We start from the raw sequence: 19,385 nt of genomic DNA, 5'->3' as shown, positions 1-19,385 counted from the left end.
GTGGGTAAGGTCAGCCATGGGAACCTTTATCCCATTGGTAGGGGGTGGCCAGCCACTAACTTATGCCAGGCATGAATGTGGCATCCCCAGGTGTTTACTTTAGCACACTCCTGGACTTGAGGAAGATCATTAGAGGACTGAACCTGCTGTCTACCTGAGAAGATCCCTGGAGCACTGGACCTGCTCTCTCTTGTACCAAGAACAAAAACGTGGGCTAAGGATCATAAGGCTGCAGGGACACAACAAGCTACAAGAGGCCTTTCCTGCAGCCGACGTGTGCAACTGGGCCCTGCTGTTTGGCTCTGCCTGATACCCTGTGAGTCTCTAAGTGCCTCCCCTGGCAGGAGGAGATTTAAAAGTATCTCCTATGGTGGATTGGGATGTAAGACAGAAGGTAGAATCTTTCACCAGGAGAAACTCGGGGCTGTATTACACCTAGTTCCCCTGGGGTGCAACAGGTGTGTGCACCCCCGAGGCACTACAGTATTACATAAGAGGCTGCAGCCAATTCTGATAGCTCTGGTGCACATGTAGGGCAGGTGCTAGCTTGAGCTAGCGTTCTCATATTTGCATGGGGGTGTGGCCTCATGCAAACGAGGGAATCACTTTGCCTCTGTGCCCCACCCCCCTTCCTTTATTATGGATGCGGGTGCAGAGGCAAATAGGCCCTTAGGAGGTACACTTACAATACACCAACAAAAAAAAAATGGTGGTGTGTAGTGAGTACCCTGAGGGCAGTCCTCTGGAGATGAGAAAGGGGTCCCATGGGCATAGGGTGACCAGATGTTCCAGGTTTGACCAGATAGCCCCAGTTTTGGACTTCTGTCAGAGTATCATGATAGGGCTCGCCAAATACATGTCCCGGTTTTGAGATTGGGGGATTGAGGTCAGCCAGAGCTCTGCATTTAAAATGCTGCTCATAGAGTGAACCCTCTGATGATAAATCTTTCAGCACCCTCGAAAGGCAGGCATCTCTTTCTAAAGCAACTTCTCAATTCTCTCATCTTTATTGGAGAGAAGGGGTAGCAGCTGAGCTTGACATGCAGCATGCTACAGAGCATGCCTTTGTTTTGGTGCACATGCCATTATACAAACCATTTGAGAAAGTTTTTGTGGCCTGCTAATCAGGTGTGCCTATGAAATAAAAAGGACTGAAAGGTTCACAGTCCTAACCCTGTCATGATTTAGTCATTACCATGTTTTTGTGCTATAAATGGACATTAAATATGGATCATTTGCATTTGATGTCCTCCGTGAATACCACAAAAATGCCTCTCAAACATTGTGCGATAGTTTTGCTAGCTGTGTAATCATCATGTGTACGTAACATTGGGGGTTATTACAACTTTGGAGGAGGTGTTAATCCGTCCCAAAAGTGACGGTAAAGTGACGGATATACCACCAGCCGTATTACGAGTTCCATAGGATATAATGGACTTGTAATACGGCTGGTGGTATATCCGTCACTTTACCGTCACTTTTGGGACTGATTAACACCTCCTCCAAAATTGTAATAACCCCCTCTGTATCCAGTTTTTTATGTTATCGTAGACAAAGGGCCTTATTATAAATTGCTCGGTACTGTGGCAAGAATAAAATCTGGTCACCCTACATGGACCCCTCCCCCCAGACATCCTCCTTCAGGCAGGTGCAGTCAGTCACTGCACCCTCATGCAACAGGATCTCTCTTCCGTTGTTAAAATGAAGGCGGCTGCCGCCTGAACTGTGAAATACGGGGCAGCTTGTAAACGGGTGTCTGTGTTGTAGGAATGATTGTTTTTCTGCAGGAAGGGACACCTTCCTCTACAAAAACAATCCATGGAGGCGTTTCCCTCCTTCTCTAGGTGTACTGCAGAATGCAGCACACATAGAGGAATACACAAGGAAAAATGAAGTTATTTCTCCTTGTTGTACCCCCCGGGGGGGGGGGGAGGGCATAGGCTTTTGCCACATTCCCAGGTTTACAAAACCTTGTAAATCTGTGAATGCATCAAAATTGATGGGTGTTGTGTGGGAACACCCACCGCAACGCCCATTGAACGCCTCTTTAACGCATAGTCAGACAACGCAACGACTTGTGCTGCGTTGCCTTACTCCATATCTACAAGCCATGAACAAGTAAGTGTCTTTGCGTGGCCTTGTAGATATGGACCTGCAGCGCCGGTGGGTCACAAAAAGTGACCAAATGTAAATAAGCCCCTCCGTTTCCATTTAAAGTGAGGACTGGGGTAGAAATAATGTAAAAGTAATGCTAAATGTAGGCCGGCAAGGTACTAAAACACGAGGTTGAAGTGTGGAGTTAATGGTTTGTATCCCCCGCTAATAAAACTGCATGGTTCGGACCTCCTATAGGCCACGGGGTGCAGACGTCCAGATTCAGGGTTCTCAGTAAACACGCCCTGAACCCGAAGTCCCTTAAAAATCAGCTGATTGGCTAACATGGGAGTGGTCCATTTTACCCACCCAGGAGGGGGGTGCGGAGCAGAAGGTTCTATCCCGGTTATCTGAGTTACAGAGCATCACATCCATTAACGGGGAGGAGAACAGAGTCACTGAAACACTACAATGGCCTGATGTTGCAGACAGATTTATTCTGGAGGATGTTCCACTATTGGAGACCAAGGCATTCAGATCAGAAGCTGCCGGGGAGGGAAACACACCATCAGCAAGGATGCAACGTCTTACAAGTGCATTATTGTTACATATAGATTTAAAGCACAGCACGGTACACGTGTACACACAGGGGGACTGTACCATGGTGTAAGAACAGGGGGGGTGGGGGAATCTCAGCAAACGCAGACTGTACCATGGTGTATGAACAAAGGGGGGGGGGGGTGACTCAGTAAATGCAGACTGTACCATGGTGTATGAACAAAGGGGGGGGGTGACTCAGTAAATGCAGACTGTACCATGGTGTAAGAACATAAGGGGGGAAGGGATCTCAGCAAATGCAGACTGTACCATGGCGTAAGAACAGAGGGGGAATCTCTGCAAACTAGTCAGCTTTTCACACAGACTGTACCATGGAGCACAGTAATCTGAGCCCTATACCATGCAGTGCAGAAGGGAGATGTCAATATCTTCTGTGCACATTGGGTTATACTTCCTCATGCAGTACAGACAGGCCATGGTATGGAGCTTTGCGCACAATCCCATTGTACAGACACATAATAGAGCTTTGTAGATGGGATTGTACCATGGCATATACAGTGGGGGTGGTCAGAACAAGTTATGCAGGTTTGCATACAGGAATGTACCATGATGTACAGGAGACCTAGGACTGTACCACAGCATATACAGAGGGAGGAGGACTGTGCCATGGCATATACAGGGGTGAAGGACTGTACCATGGCATATACAGTGGGGGTGGTCTGAACAAGTTATGCAGGCTTGCACACGGAACGGTACGATTATGTACAGGAGAGATAAGAAAATCCTCAACATGCACATAGGAGTGTACCCTGCTATGCAATACAGAAAGGGGCATTTGTCCAAGTTTTGTATCCTTGCATGTGGCCAATACCATGGTGTATCGATTAGAGAGGGGAATCTGAGCATGTTATGCAGTTTTCTACATAACACTGCACCACCGTACAGGGAGGAATCTGAAGTGTTCGTGGCAGACGTGGAGCAATCTAAGCACATTGTCCAGCACCGCTAGTGGACTATATGCCATGGTATACTGCGCAGGGAGAGGTGGAATCTGCACATTCACATAGCTATGGAACATATTACAGCGTGGGGAAATATGAGCCGTATGTGCAGGACTGTACCATTTGAATGTCCCATAGGGGCTTATGGGCTATACCGCTGCATATCTCACAGCAAACCCATGGTATCCATATATTTGTATAGAAAAGTTGAATTGCTCTATGGTACATGTAAAACGGGAGAAAGGAGTATGACCAAGTCATACAGCACTTTATACAAGATGGTACCACAGTAAGCTGCAGAGAGGGGAATCGTAGCGCAGGGTAGGACTGTATGATGTTGCATGTACTGTAATCAGAAGAGGTATGTTGGTCAGCAGTGCTCTACATTGGGTTAGTTTGCCTTGGAATGCACCAAAGTGTGGTCTTCCTGCATCTTCATGACTTCAGTCTTTGAAAATGGCATCCCTGCGCCCTTCCTTCTTAGGTGTTGGGGACACTGGTGCTAGACTTCAGTGTCTTCTACTTGATCTATGGGTGAGAGTTACATGGGGTCCTGTAAACAGCTGGCAGCGTCTGCCCATCTTGTCGCGCTGGGTTAGTTGCTCCTTTGGGAGGCACTTAGGCTCTATCGCATAGAGGAGAAGGGGGACTGGGAGATACTGGAGCTGTCCAGTGTACAGTCTCCCACAAGCCAGTTAATGATAAACAATTGAATACAGTGTTCTGCAATTACAACTCCTCAATACAAACTTAGGGGAGGAGAGAAGGTCACCTAAGGCATTGCTTGTTAGGAGCAAGGCCCTCACCCAGCCTTAGGTGGCATGCTTCATCATCAGGCTTGCTCCTCTTCAGGCCGGCACTGCAATGCCTGATGGGCCCCGCAAGATGGTTCTTTGCCAGAGATCTTTTTTGATAGGTGCCAGAAAAATACTGGGGGTACCAACTGTATCCCAGTATGTGAAGGCTAACAAGCAAACGCCTCAGGTCACCTCCTCTCCTATCCCAAGTTGTTATTGAGGAGTTGTAATTACGGAACAGTGTACGAAGGCTCTATCAACAAAGGTTGTGTGGTGGGAATTTCCAAAGTCCTGGCTGCTTCATCTTACATTTCTCTGCAACTCCTGGCTATATATGTGGGTGGCGTGGAGTAAATAATATTGCAATGCCGCAGCCTCTGTAGTACTACCGTAGTGTGGACAGTGATCTGGTGGATCCACGTGTAGGAGCAGGAAGACTCGACGTCATTAGCTGATAGGAGCTGTCATTGTGGATGCTGAAGTGCATTGTGAGGCGGCTAGCTCCGAGTCGAAATGGACTCCAAAGCATTTGCCTTCATTTGCAGCAGTGGGGTTAGCTGCAGATTATGCCCCTTGTGATCTTGTGCAATCGTTCATACTGCCATCTGGTTGTTCCTGGAAATGCCTATATTTCATATATGTGTGGACTTGTAGACTTTGCTGTTCAATTACCTTTGCCAACAGCTGCATCCAACTACTGGTGAAAAGGGTGCAATCTATGGGATATCACAGGCATCCTGTGGGAGCGCTGATTGATCTCATTGGCAAGATTGGTATCACCAGAGACCCAAGCCCACCTTCCCATGTGCTCCAGCATTGCTATGTGGTCCACTGTGTCAGTATCTGACGACCAGCGGAAATTAATAGGGCCCTTTGCTTGTCCTGCATCAAGAGACCAAAACAGATTCTCCCCTATATCATATGAACTCGGTTTGGTGCTCTCCGAACCGTGACTGTTAGTGATGCAGGATATTCTTCACTTCTACATGGTATCAGAGCAGATGGCATGATCTTGCTTGGGAATGAAGCTCAAAGATGGGTGCTGTATTTTTTCCAGCTCTTTGAAGGTCTGTGGTGAGCTTCTTTAGCACGTGGGATATTGTGGCACTCTTCAGAGCGCTGGGAAGCGAGCTCGAGTGAATGCATGAATTAATTACTGGAATCATGATAGGAGCTATGTCTTGGGTGTCTCGGGTGCCAAAACTGGACCTGTGTGAATCAGCAGGTAGGAGGATTTGTTTTTTCCAGCCACGCGGGGCACTTAGGTGATGGGACCTTGGTGGAGGGCATGGTTACACGCGTGTGGCATGTAAGGACATTTGTGAAGCGCAGACTTGCTAGACAGTGGCAGACTGTGGAAGAGGCGATGTAGCCCTGCAATACGACTGACGATCGCCTACACAGATCAGCATATTCTCTAGAAGGTGGACTCCTATTGTATGGGCAGCTTGTGCTTTCTGAAGAACTGTGTTCTGAATTGAAGTAGAGGGAGCAGTTCTGATATTGATAGAGAAGTTGTTTTAGCTTCTATGTGTATCACTGGAAAAGGCCTTTGCATTTCATTATTTATCATCTGTGCGATTTCCTGCCTTTGAGCACCTCAGATGGGTATTGTTATGGCTAGGTATGCAGTGGTGCTATTTCTAGTGACTTTGCATCTAATGTAGCTTTTATTATTTGTAAAAACATGATGCAAGATTGGAGGGGGGGTTAATGTAATTGCTTTTGTGTTGGGGTGAAGTGGCCCAGCGCCTTCAGGCCTTTGATGAAACAGGCTGCAGATTGCAGGTCACCTCTCTGGAGCCAAACTAGTGCTGGCAAGCTGTTGAGCAGAGTGTTGCCTCGATCCAGGAGAGAAGTCCAAGGCTTGCTCTCTTCTGAAGTTAGTTTCAAGTAAGAAGAGGTTCTCTTTTTCAGGATGGAGCAAGCTCTCTGTATTGGTCGTTTTGCAATGTGTTCTCTGAAGCAGAGGTCAAGGTCACAGGTGGAACCCAGTGATGTTGCACTGGTTGTCAAGTGGTCGGGAGGCGGGTTGAAGGGAAGCAACCTCAGATTTATTGTGGAAACCAAGACTTCAGACTGGCTGTAGGTGCTGTTGGCAAGCAGGAGGAATTCTGTCTTTTTTGGGTTGAGCTCGTGGTAGGAGGTTGACAGCAAATTCTGGATGAGATCGAGGCAGGTTGGAGCTGCTGGAAAGTCAGGCATGAGTCAAGGAGACAGTTTACATTGGTTCATATGTTAATCTGCATCAGTCCATGCTTGGCTTTGAAGGAGGCTAGCACATTTTTAGAGTTATGATGGAGGTTTCTTTTATTTTTAATACGTCTGTCTTTGATGGCTCTCTCTTCGAAGATTTTATGTGTCCTTTCTGTAGCATGAAGCTAGGCAGAAGGCGGCGGAGTGCCGCACCGGGTCGAAAACAAACATAAAGCCAACGAGTGATAGGAGAGCTAACTCCTCTGTCGACTCTTACTGCATTGTGATACGGCATTCTTTAAAGCGAAGTCCCTTCAACGCTTTCCTAAGTTGTAATTTGCTCACAAGTTCATTAGTCCTCTATCACATGTGGGGCATGTAGTGGGTGTATTTTAGTTTTTAGGGTTGCCATCTAAGCCCCTGATCACATGACCTTTGCAGCCATTTTTCAGAAAATCCCATGGTCTTTTTAAAATACAGTTGAGGTTACCCCGTCCCTCTTTTTTCATATTATTTTCATGGTGGGAAGTTCTGCATCTAATCCTTTGAGAGCTTCATTGAATGGTTTTAGTATATTCAATTGCTCCTCTGCTATTGTGTGCATTTCTGTTGATGTTGTAAGGTCTTGAGTATTTCTTCCAGCCTGCCTTAGTGGAAGGTGGTGGGTGCAGCAAGGGGGTATAGTCCTTCAGTGTCCGCACGGGTAGCTTTGGTAGGGCCAGATAACTCTCAGCAACTATAGCAGACTACGGTGAACAGAGAAATTCAATATAGATATAACCAGCACCTGGATTGGATGTCAATGTGTGATGTGTAGAAAACTGCCAGTGAATACCTGGCTGAGGGGTGCCCTGCTCAATCAGTCTGGATGAGTCTTAAAGGTTTCTAACTGCTTCTTCAGCTTGCTTGTTCTGTCCTTTTCCCCACACAAGGATTAAATGCTATTCATCCTCCAAATAGCAGAACTTTTTGGTGCGGATTGCGAGGACTACACAAGGTCTCCCTGAGTAAGGTGGAACTCTACCCTGGTAGCCGATACAGAACTTGTACAAAGCGTAATGTCCGTGGGCTCACAAGGCAATGCAAAAAAAACTATGTGAAATGGTGGATAGCTGGGATCAATATATTTTCTGAATGGGGGGGGGAAGGGGTGAATGTGGGCATGTTAATAGTTATACGGTGGGTTGTACCTTGGTGCACAGTAACGGGGAGGAGGGTTTAGGCAGGATTGCAACATTACATGTGTGAGAGCACCATGGTGTATAGCACAGTGTGTGCACCAGGGGAAGTTGACATAACATGTGAAGATAACCATGGTTTTGGGGTGTCTGCAAGTTGTACATCATTATAGTCGGGATAATACTCAGCTGTGAAACACCTGCTAGAATCTTCAGCGGTCATTACCATTTCTTGCTGTACACTATTGAGGGGCATTTACCATGTTCCACAGCACATCATTTGCAAAGCGCACACCAGAAACTAATATTGGCCAGCTTACTAGCTCTCACTCCTTATTTCAGTTTAACAAGTCTAGAAGGAAGATGGTCAAGTCAGCCCTGCTTAGATTTTAACCTGTCACATGCAGGTTGCACAGACTTCTAAGGCAACTGCTTGAGCTGATGAGGTACCTGTAGTGCCCTGTATGGTAAACCACCAGTGATGACCGGGGCCTTTGGTATGTTTCATGGCCAATTATTATAATGGCATGTCTTTCCTAGTGGGACCTGCTGTCTTTTTATGGTTATATCTGGGGGCATTAGATGGGAGCAGGAAGCAGCCAAAGAGCTGAGAGTACTGTGAATCCAGAGCCTCAGTTTCTTGCAGGGTTGCCTTTCATGATAAAATATGACTTTGCGTCGAGTGTCGCTCGGTGCAGAGTCATGCTTCATCATAGCTCATGAACCTCTGAAGATACCAGGGCTGGAGAACTACAGCAGCATTGTTGGTAAGTGATCTTTCCTTTGAGCATTTGGCTGTTTCCCTAAGTGCCATGCCGTTGCCCAAGCTGACTGGATAAGAGTTATGTCATCAGAACTGATAGCGGCTGTTCGGTTTCCAGGCGGGCCTAAAGCGTTTCCTCACCCCGCCAGTTGACACGCAGGCCTTTGTAGAAGGCTGCATGGGCTGGATTGTTGTAACAGTAGTTTGCACGCCTGCGTTGTTGCATGCCATGAGGCTTGGGGTCTCCGCCTTCTTTGGGACAGGGCAGGTTCCACTGAAGGTCTTGTCCAAGCGAGGTGTGGGCTTCGGCTTCTCGAGTGTGGCAATGGCCAGCTTCAGGTTGTCCAGTACTGTGGGGATGAGACTCACTATGCCTCCATACCAGTTCTTGGCCTCGTCGACGCTCAGGTGGTTCACTTCGTCATGGGGGTACCTGTAGGAAAGAGGTGAGAAACACAAACAAGTCAAAGGTCCTTATCTGTAAGACTCATGAAATGTGTGACCTTCAAGACACTTGTAACAGTAGAGATTAATTGTGCATGACAGCGAAGACCTTCCTAGAGTGGAAGAACTACCCAAGAGCTGAGGCTTCCCCAGAGTAGCACAACAACCCAAGAGCTGAGGCTTCCCCAGAGTGTAACATCTGCCCAAGAGCCATGAGTTCCCCAAAATAGGACACCTAGAAAGAGCTGGGGCATCTTCTAGAGTACTAGAGTAAACTAACAGCCCAAAAGCTGGACTAACTGTCCTGGTCAAGGACTAACCTGAGCTGAGACTTCCCCAAAGTGTAACAACTGCCTAAGTGCTGAGACTTTCCCAGAGCAGATAAACTGCCCAAGAGCTGAGGTTTCCCCAGAGTGTAACAAATGCCCAGGAGCTGATACTTCCCCATTGCAGATAAACTGCCACGAGCTTCTCCAGGCGTGAGGTTTCCCCAAAGTAATGGTGCAACTGCTCAATAGCTGAGGCTTCCCTTAAGTTGGACTAACTGCCCAGGAGCTTTCTGGGTTGGAACAATTATCCAAGAGCTACGGCTTCCCCAAGTGGAATAATTGTCCAAGAGCTAAGGTCTGCCTAGAGTGTAACAACTGCCAAAGAGCTGAGACGTCTCCAGAGGAGCAAATAGCTCAAGAGCTAATGCCACCCCAGAGAGAAACAACTGCCCAAGCGCTGAGGCTTTCCCAGGGTGGAAGAACTGCCCAAGAACTGAGGCTTCCCCAGGGTAGAAGACCTACCCAAGAACTGAGGCTTCCCCAGGGTGGAAGACCTACCCAAGAACTGAGGCTTCCCCAGGGTGGAAGACCTACCCAAGAGCTGAGCTGAGCTGAGGCTTCCCCAGGGTGGAAGACCTACCCAAGAGCTGAGGCTTCCCCAGGGTGGAAGACCTACCCAAGAGCTGAGGCTTCCCCAGGGTGGAAGACCTACCCAAGAGCTGAGGCTTCCCCAGGGTGGAAGAACTACACAAGAGCTGAGGCTTCCCCAGGGTGGAAGAACTACACAAGAGCTGAGGCTTCCCCAGGGTGGAAGAACTACCCAAGAACTGAGCTGAGGCTTCCCCAGGGTGGAAGAACTACCCAAGAGCTGAGGCTTCCCCAGGGTGGAAGAACTACCCAAGAGCTGAGGCTTCCCCAGGGTAGAAGACCTACCCAAGAACTGAGGCTTCCCCAGGGTGGAAGAACTACCCAAGAGCTGAGGCTTCCCCAGGGTGGAAGAACTACCCAAGAGCTGAGGCTTCCCCAGGGTGGAAGAACTACCCAAGAGCTGAGGCTTCCCCAGGGTGGAAGAACTGCCCAAGAACTGAGGCTTCCCCAGGGTGGAAGAACTGCCCAAGAACTGAGGCTTCCCCAGGGTGGAAGAACTGCCCAAGAACTGAGGCTTCCCCAGGGTGGAAGACCTACCCAAGAACTGAGGCTTCCCCAGGGTGGAAGACCTACCCAAGAACTGAGGCTTCCCCAGGGTGGAAGACCTACCCAAGAACTGAGGCTTCCCCAGGGTGGAAGAACTACCCAAGAGCTGAGCTGAGCTAAGGCTTCCCCAGGGTGGACGAACTACCCAAGAGCTGAGGCTTCCCCAGGGTGGACGAACTACCCAAGAGCTGAGGCTTCCCCAGGGTGGAAGAACTACCCAAGAGCTGAGGCTTCCCCAGGGTGGAAGAACTACCCAAGAGCTGAGGCTTCCCCAGGGTGGAAGACCTACCCAAGAGCTGAGGCTTCCCCAGGGTGGAAGAACTACCCAAGAGCTGAGGCTTCCCCAGGGTGGAAGACCTACCCAAGAGCTGAGGCTTCCCCAGGGTGGAAGAACTACCCAAGAACTGAGGCTTCCCCAGGGTGGAAGACCTACCCAAGAGCTGAGGCTTCCCCAGGGTGGAAGAACTACCCAAGAGCTGTGGCTTCCCCAGAGATGAAGTGAGCCTTCTCCAAGCTGGAACTTTACCTCAAGCCTTTTCCATTGAGGAACAATTGCCGCCAGTGGAGAGAGTTCTCCCATTTGGGAAAAATTACCCCACATAGTGAGCCTTCTCCTGTGTGGAACAATTGCCCTCTCGCCAGTGCGTCCTCACCAGATCAAGCTTCCTGAAATGATAGCCTGCCTCTGTCCCTGGGGATGGTATATGTGTTGATTTTCTGCCACCTTACTGCCTCCCCCACCGTTCTTGGGAGACATCTGGGTTGGGGGAATAAACAGTCAAGGCTCAGTTCCAGGAAGGGAGCTTCACTTATTTTATTCACACAGGAAGTGTCGCGTGGGCTCTCATTATTCTAAATGAGACTACTGGATTTCTAGGTAGCAGGATCGATAACGGTGTGGGGGACTGAGTCTGACCCACGTGTAAAGAACTCTGTCACCCTAAATCCGGTTTTTGCTCCGGCTAACTAGCAGTGCCTCATTTCTCCCATGTGGAAGAAATGATTTGGCAGCCGAGCGCATGACATCTTTGGAACTTCTCAGGGAAGTTGTGGTTACTCAGATCCAAACCAACTCTCTTATTTCCAATATGATCTCATATACAAATGACAAAGACAGTATAAGTTTTAAATAATGTTTTTAATAAAACGACTGTATTTTAGATATTAAGGCGTGAGCCGCAATAACCAGAACGATACAACACAGTAGGATTGAAATAGTCACCAAGAGAGTAAAACATAAGAACAAAGCTATCATATTGTCTAACAGTTTCTACTCTCCCTCCGCTTGTTCTATTTAGAGCACAGCATGTTAAGCTTCTAGCTTGCCTATTAGAATCACTGTGGAGACATCAGCCCTCATACCTGAGCAAGACCTGTGATCTTGGTTCAGCATCTGCAACGAGGCAGTCAGCGTCTAGTTGTGGTTCCCTGGTCGGAATCTCCCTCTTGCGTGTATTGGGACAAGGAAGTGATTTTATAACTAACATGTCATCGTGATCACAAAATGTCCCTACGCAGGAATGCCAAGTCTAAACTCCTACCACGTCTATCGGCAATGTACCAGACTGTATCTTTGACTGAAGCACAGAGTAAATATGTTATGGAGAACTCCAGTGCAGAAGTAGGCAAAACAGTGTGATATGAATAAAAAACAACACCGTAGAACTGGCTATTTGAAAAATAACAGTACGAAGCCTAATAAAAAGCATGTAGAGCAAAGTGCACAGAGGCTCTAAGCCGTCAGCAAATGAATAAAATATATTCAGGGCAAAGTGCACAAAGGCTTAAAGCCTGAAGCTAAAGCGCAATGAATACGTAAAACTAACCACACTACAGAAGTACTACCCACCTTTCCTGGGGTGAGTGTCAAGGGAAGAAACTTTCCAGCATGGAGGAAAGGGAGAGGCAAGACTCAAAGCATTAGCCGTCATTGCACCCCTATGCACACGCACAGCCAGAAGCCCCTGAACATCAGTGTTGGACCCACACACAGCCAGGAGCTCCTGAACATTAGTGTTAGACCCACACACAGCCAGGAGCCCCTGAACATCAGTGCTGGACTCGCACACAGCCAGGAGCCGCTGAACATCAGTGCTGGACTCGCACACAGCCAGGAGCCGCTGAACATCAGTGCTGGACTCGCACACAGCTAGGAGGCCGTAAATATCAGTGTTGGGCACACACAGAGCCAGGAGCCCCTGAACGTCAGTGCTGCACTCGCACACAGCCAGGAGATGCTGAATATCAGTGTTGGGCACACACAGAGCCAGGAGCCCCTGAACATCAGTGTTGGGCACACACAGAGCCAGGAGCCCCTGAACATCAGTGTTGGACCCACACACAGCCAGGAGCCCCTGAACATCAGTGCTGGACTCGCACACAGCCAGGAGCCGCTGAACATCAGTGCTGGACTCGCACACAGCCAGGAGCCGCTGAACATCAGTGTTGGGCACACACAGAGCCAGGAGCCCCTGAACGTCAGTGCTGCACTCGCACACAGCCAGGAGACGCTGAATATCAGTGTTGGGCACACACAGAGCCAGGAGCCCCTGAACATCAGTGTTGGGCACACACAGAGCCAGGAGCCCCTGAACATCAGTGTTGGACCCACACACAGCCAGGAGCCCCTGAACATCAGTGCTGGACTCGCACACAGCCAGGTGGCCGTAAATATCAGTGTTGGGCACACACAGAGCCAGGAGCCCCTGAACGTCAGTGCTGCACTCGCACACAGCCAGGAGACTCTGAATATCAGTGTTGGGCACACACAAAGCCAGGAGCCCCTGAACATCAGTGTTGGGCACACACAGAGCCAGGAGCCCCTGAACATCAGTGCTGGACTCACACACAGCCAGGTGGCCGTAAATATCAGTGTTGGGCACACACAGAGCCAGGAGCCCCTGAACGTCAGTGCTGCACTCGCACACAGCCAGGAGACTCTGAATATCAGTGTTGGGCACACACAAAGCCAGGAGCCCCTGAACATCAGTGTTGGGCACACGCACAGCCAGGAGCCCCTGAACATCAGTGTTGGACCCACACACAGCCAGGAGCTCCTGAACATTAGTGTAGGGTCCATGCACAGCTGGGAGTCCCTGGACATCAGTGTTTGGACAATGCACAGTCAGGCAGGAGCCCCTGAAGATTAGTGCTGGACCCACAGACAGCCAGGAGCTCCTGGACATCAGTGTTGGGCACACTTACAGCCAGGAACCCCTGAACATCAGTGTTGGACCCACACACAGCCAGGAGCTCCTGAACATTAGTGTTGGACCCACGCATAGCCAGGAGCCTATGAATATCAGTGTTGGATCCACACACAGCCAGGAGATGCCTGAACATCAGACCTGCCCACTCCAGTCATTGCATGGTTTCACTTTGAGTGACTTATTTTGCCCTGGCATGTTTATAGCTACATTTTAAAAAACAAAGTGCACCAAGAATAGAGCATTTTAGACAGTAGTACCTCCCAGTGACTTATAGACCCTATATATGGTAGGGTTTCATCAACTAGGTCATAACTCAAAAAACATGTATTGTAATTTTCAATGTTGATTCACCGTTATAATCTAGGTTTTGGTATATTTATTTATCCTACAGAAAACAAACACAAGTCATTAGAGTAGCTAGTGTGTATATGCAGATTCCTCGGTGTAGGACACAGCTCCTCAGGTTTGTGACTGACCTTTTAAGCACTTGTACCTGACTTAAGAGGAACGGATAACAACTATGTGTGGAACTGCAGCTTCAGGAAAGAATTTTTCTGCTTTGTATTGGTCATCGACACCGGATCTTGTTTCACTTGTATTTTTTTCATTTAAAAACAGTTCATTTGAGCAATTTTTATTGTAACTAATCTTTTATTTTTTAAAACCTGTTTTAAAGTTTTCAGAAAATATGTGTATAGTTATTCACTTTCTCATACAATTTCACATTCATTGGATGCTTCACATTTTTAACACAAACTTTTTATTTTCATTCATTTTACCTATGAATAATAAAAATATTTTATTATTCAATATTTTATAGACCTTTTTCAATTTTATGTAAGACATCTCCAGGAACATTACAATTTGTAAGCATTTTGGAAATGTTTTACAAAATATAATTATCAGTTGCATTTATTTGTTGCGTCATATATCCATTGCATAGCTTTTTATGATTTAAGTTGTATTTTTTTTAAATTATCCCTATAATTAGTTCAGTATTTGTAGGTTAATAATGTTTTTATCTGTAGTTAGTGTAAGACTGTTCTAGTGGCCCATGTGCATGTGGCAGACTAATTTTTTTTTTATTTGATATGTATCATAATTGTAAGGAAATATGTTGCATAGTAACTATTTTTAGAAAATTTGACTTGTGTGTTACTATTTGTGTGTGGAATGTTTGTTTCAAGGGTGGGTTTTTGTGTGTTCCTTTAATAGATATTTTTCTCAAAGTCAAACCTAGTCAAACCTTTATTTTTGGATGGTGATGAGTTTTGTTTAATATAAAAAAAAACATTTGAAATTGCTCCTTGTGTTCTGATTTTCCTAGTGCATTTTTAAAATAATTTTTATTTTTATTGGTTTGGAGCACTTTCCTGGATTTTATATGATCAGCCTGTATTTTTGCATTTTTGGCAATATCTTGAACACATTTTTGACAGAATAATTTTTTGGGGTATTATATTGTGTACAGAGGACTTCAGCTACAAAATTGTAAGTGCATTTTTTTATGTAGTTTATTTGTTGGGTGGGATCCATTTATCGTATTGTTTATTTTTCTACTGTGCCATTATGTGCAATTATATTTTGTTATTTTATGTAGTAGTTGACGTGTGTGGACGCCTTACTTAGAGTTCAGCAGATGGGTTACTTTGTCACAAACATAACAGATATCCCGTCTACCATAGTATGATCACATTATATCCTATGGGAATCAGAATGCGGTAGACGGGATATCCATCATGTTTGTGACAGAGTAACCCGTCCATCAAACTCAAAATCAGGCCCTGAGTATTGTATGTCTGTTGCCTAATTTTGTGAAAACATATATTTAAAGTTATCATTCTGAATTTATAGTTTCTATTCAAAAAAACATTTGTAGAGGGATAAATAAATACGTAATGTATTATTTACGAGAATTGTTTAGGCTGCTACCATTTACAAAATTTAACTTAGTTACTGATGCTATATTTATACTACTGTTCTAACTATTACTTCAGATAGGGTAGGCCATGGTTATTAGTAAATGACACTTTCCTAAGTAGCATTCTGTGCATTTGTTAAGTTTTAGATAAGGGATTGTTCCAGTCTTAGCTCTTGCAGCTTTATTCATTTTCGTGTTGTTCTAGAAACTGGTCGTGTAACTTCTTCCAACTTTTCCTAGGAAGGAAGTGTGCCACCCTTCCGCTGCGTGGTTAGGTTTTGCTTCTTGGGGGTGGTGCTAGCAAAGACATTCGACCGTGGAATATTACATTTGAGCTGGTACCTGCGTTCTGATTAGTGCAGTCAGCCAGGCGACTAATCAAAATTGTCCATTAGTGATGAGTGTTTGATTTTATTTCTTTGGCAGTTTGGGGATTGTATTACCGTGATATAGGGGTTGATTACGAGCTTGGCGGACGGAAAACTCAATAGGCTAAACTCCCGACAGGGTGGCCGCTGCCTATGCGGCGACCTTCCCATCGGAGCTGCTATGGGTTTCCTGCTAGGTCGGCCGGCAGAAACCTAAGTTTCCACCCACTGGCCTAGTGGGAAACCGGCTCCAGCATTGTCTCCGGCTCGTAATCGAGCTGGCGGCAATGCTGTCGCCTGCAGGGTGTGCCAGCACCCTCGCAATGTTCACTGTCTGCCAGGCAAAGGTAAGATTTGTTGCAATTTCGTACTTATTTTGTGGTTATAGGGGGTTTAATTGTTTTAAGTGTTGTCAAAGAGTTTCTGTATGTTCAGTTGGGCACAGTGATGCTTTCCAGCTGCGGTGCTATCTTCTGCAGCAGTTAGTTGCATGTTTTTGTTTCCTTTTTAAATTTTTTTAAATTGGGAAAGTATTTTTATTTGCTAACTGTTTTTAAGTTTAATGTATTTTTTTATTTTTGGTGCAGATTTTTTTTTTAGTGTTTGAACATCATATGGCAAACGCCAATTATATTTTTTGTTGGTATCTATATAGGTTTAATTAATATGTTTAATATATTGAAGTTTTATATATTTAAATATAGTTGTATTTTTTTATCTTTAACCTTAGCAATATCTTTTTTGGCGCTATTTTTATTTACCTGGACCTAGTCATGTTTTACTTGTTTCGTTGTGTTGATGATTTTTTTTTTTTTTTAACCCTTTTGAAATTTTGTTATTTTCACTATACATACACACAACTATGTTTTTATTTTCGATATCTGTGTTTTACATATAGGATGTTGGTGTTTGGACTTTTTATATTCTTTAGATTACTTTTTTTTATATCTTGATATTGTTTATCTTGATAGTATGTCATAGAAGCATGAGTGTTTTTTAACTGAATCAGCACCGTAAAATGAAACAGGACACGTTGCAATAGTAATGATTACAATTAAATACCTATTGTGGGCTGCTGTTTACATTTTTTTGAAACTGTATTGGAGAGCTGTGACCCATAGAAGTCTTTGTGCTGTTGAGTTTAAAGAGTTGTGCATGCCAACAAGGAAAATACCATCAGGGCTATGTTACACATTTAAGGGGCAGGTCGAGTATGTACTGAAGTTACAGAAGGAAGGCAGCAGCATGCGGTGATAAAGGAAGTAGATGGCTGTGGGTACGGATGTTACGGTACTGAAGGTAGACCAAGGTATGAACTGATGTTTCAGAGGGAAGGCAGCAACATGCAGTGATATAGGAAGTAGATGAGCTTGAGTACATATGTTACTGTCCTGAAGGCAGGCTGGAGTATGTACTGATGCTACAGGAGAAAGGCAGCAACATGCAGCGAAGTAGGAAGTAGATGGCTGTGGGTATGGACTTTACTGTACTGAAGGTAGACCAGGGCATGTACTGATGTTGTATCCAAGAGGCATGAATATGTACTGATGTTTATGAGGAAGGCAACAGTAGGCAGTGATGAAGAAAGCAGGTAGTACGGGACACTAATGTTACTGCACCCAGGGAGAAGCATGCACTGATGCTAGTGGTAGGTGGCAGCAAGTACCTGATGTCATAATGGAAGCTGTTAGCATTGGGCGCTGATGTTATTGAAGGCAGGAAGGAGTACGTACTGATGCTGGAGGGAGCCAGCAGCTGTTAGTATTGGGCGCTGATGCTACTGAAGGCTGGCAGGAGTACGCACTGATGCTGGAGGGAGTAACCAGAGGGTACCTGTTGTGATAAGGGAAGCCGTGAGCACTGGGTGCTGGTGTTACTGAAGGCAGGTAGGAGTAGGTACTGATGCTGGAAGGAGCCAGCAGGTGTTAGCATTGGGCGCGGATGTTACTGAAGGCATACAGGAGTACGCACTGATGCTGGAGGGAGTAACCAGCAGGTACCTGTTGTGCTAAGGGAAGCTGTTGGCATTGGGCGCTGATGTTACTGAAGGCGGGCAGGAGTACGTACTGATGCTGGAGGGAGTAACCAGAGGGTACCTGTAGGGATAAGGGAAGCCGTGAGCACTGGGTGCTGGTGTTACTGAAGGCAGGTAGGAGTAGGTACTGATGCTGGAAGGAGCCAGCAGCTGTTAGTATTGGGCGCTGATGCTACTGAAGGCGGGCAGGAGTACGCACTGATGCTGAAGGGAGTAACCAGCGGGTACCTGTTGTGATAAGGGAAGCTGTTAGCATTGGGCGCTGATGTTACTGAAGGCGGGCAGGAGTACGCACTGATGCTGGAGGGAGTAACCAGCGGGTACCTGTTGTGATAAGGGAAGCCGTTAGCATTGGGCGCTGATGTTACTGAAGGCAGGCAGGAGTACGCACTGATGCTGGAGGGAGTAACCAGCAGGTACCTGTTGTGACAAGGGAAGCTGATGTTACTGAAGGCGGGCAGGAGTACGCACTGATGCTGGAGGGAGTAACCAGCAGGTACCTGTTGTGATAAGGGAAGCCGTTAGCATTGGGCGCTGATGTTACTGAAGGCTGGCAGGAGTACGCACTGATGCTGGAGGGAGCCAGCAGCTGTTAGTATTGGGCGCTGATGCTACTGAAGGCAGGCAGGAGTACGCACTGATGCTGGAGGGAGTAACCAGCGGGTACCTGTTGTGATAAGGGAAGCTGTTAGCATTGGGCGCTGATGTTACTGAAGGCAGGCAGGAGTACGCACTGATGCTGGAGGGAGTAACCAGCGGGTACCTGTTGTGATAAGGGAAGCCGTTAGCATTGGGCGCTGATGTTACTGAAGGCAGGCAGGAGTACGCACTGATGCTGGAGGGAGTAACCAGCAGGTACCTGTTGTGATAAGGGAAGCCGTTAGCATTGGGCGCTGATGTTACTGAAGGCAGGAAGGAGTACGCACTGATGCTGGAGGGAGCCAGCAGATGTTAGCATTGGGCGCTGATGCTACTGAAGGCTGGCAGGAGTACGCACTGATGCTGGAGGGAGTAACCAGCGGGTACCTTTTGTTATAAGGGAAGCCGTTAGCATTGGGCACTGATGTTACTGAAGGCTGGCAGGAGTACGCACTGATGCTGAAGGGAGTAACCAGCGGGTACCTTTTGTTATAAGGGAAGCCGTTAGCATTGGGCGCTGATGTTACTGAAGGCTGGCAGGAGTACGCACTGATGCTGAAGGGAGTAACCAGCAGGTACCTGTTGTGCTAAGGGAAGCTGTTGGCATTGGGCGCTGATGTTACTGAAGGCGGGCAGGAGTACGTACTGATGCTGGAGGGAGTAACCAGAGGGTACCTGTAGGGATAAGGGAAGCCGTGAGCACTGGGTGCTGGTGTTAC

At 46.8% G+C, this 19,385-nt stretch overlaps 1 protein-coding gene across 1 annotated transcript in view; it reads right to left on the bottom strand.

Annotated features, from left to right (window-relative positions):
* Positions 1-1,506: 1,506 nt before the first annotated feature.
* Positions 1,507-19,385, bottom strand: part of SPACA9 (sperm acrosome associated 9) — a 35,831-nt gene continuing 17,952 nt past the window's right edge. Inside the window, exon 4 of the mRNA XM_069237126.1 lies at positions 1,507-9,020. Coding sequence (XP_069093227.1) covers positions 8,675-9,020 — 346 coding nt within the window. The 3' untranslated portion in view covers positions 1,507-8,674. The remainder of the gene's footprint in view (positions 9,021-19,385) is intronic.

Source organism: Pleurodeles waltl, chromosome 6 (assembly GCF_031143425.1).
Source record: "Pleurodeles waltl isolate 20211129_DDA chromosome 6, aPleWal1.hap1.20221129, whole genome shotgun sequence".
Lineage (NCBI taxonomy): Eukaryota > Metazoa > Chordata > Amphibia > Caudata > Salamandridae > Pleurodeles > Pleurodeles waltl.
This window is presented reverse-complemented; position numbering and strand designations above follow the sequence as displayed.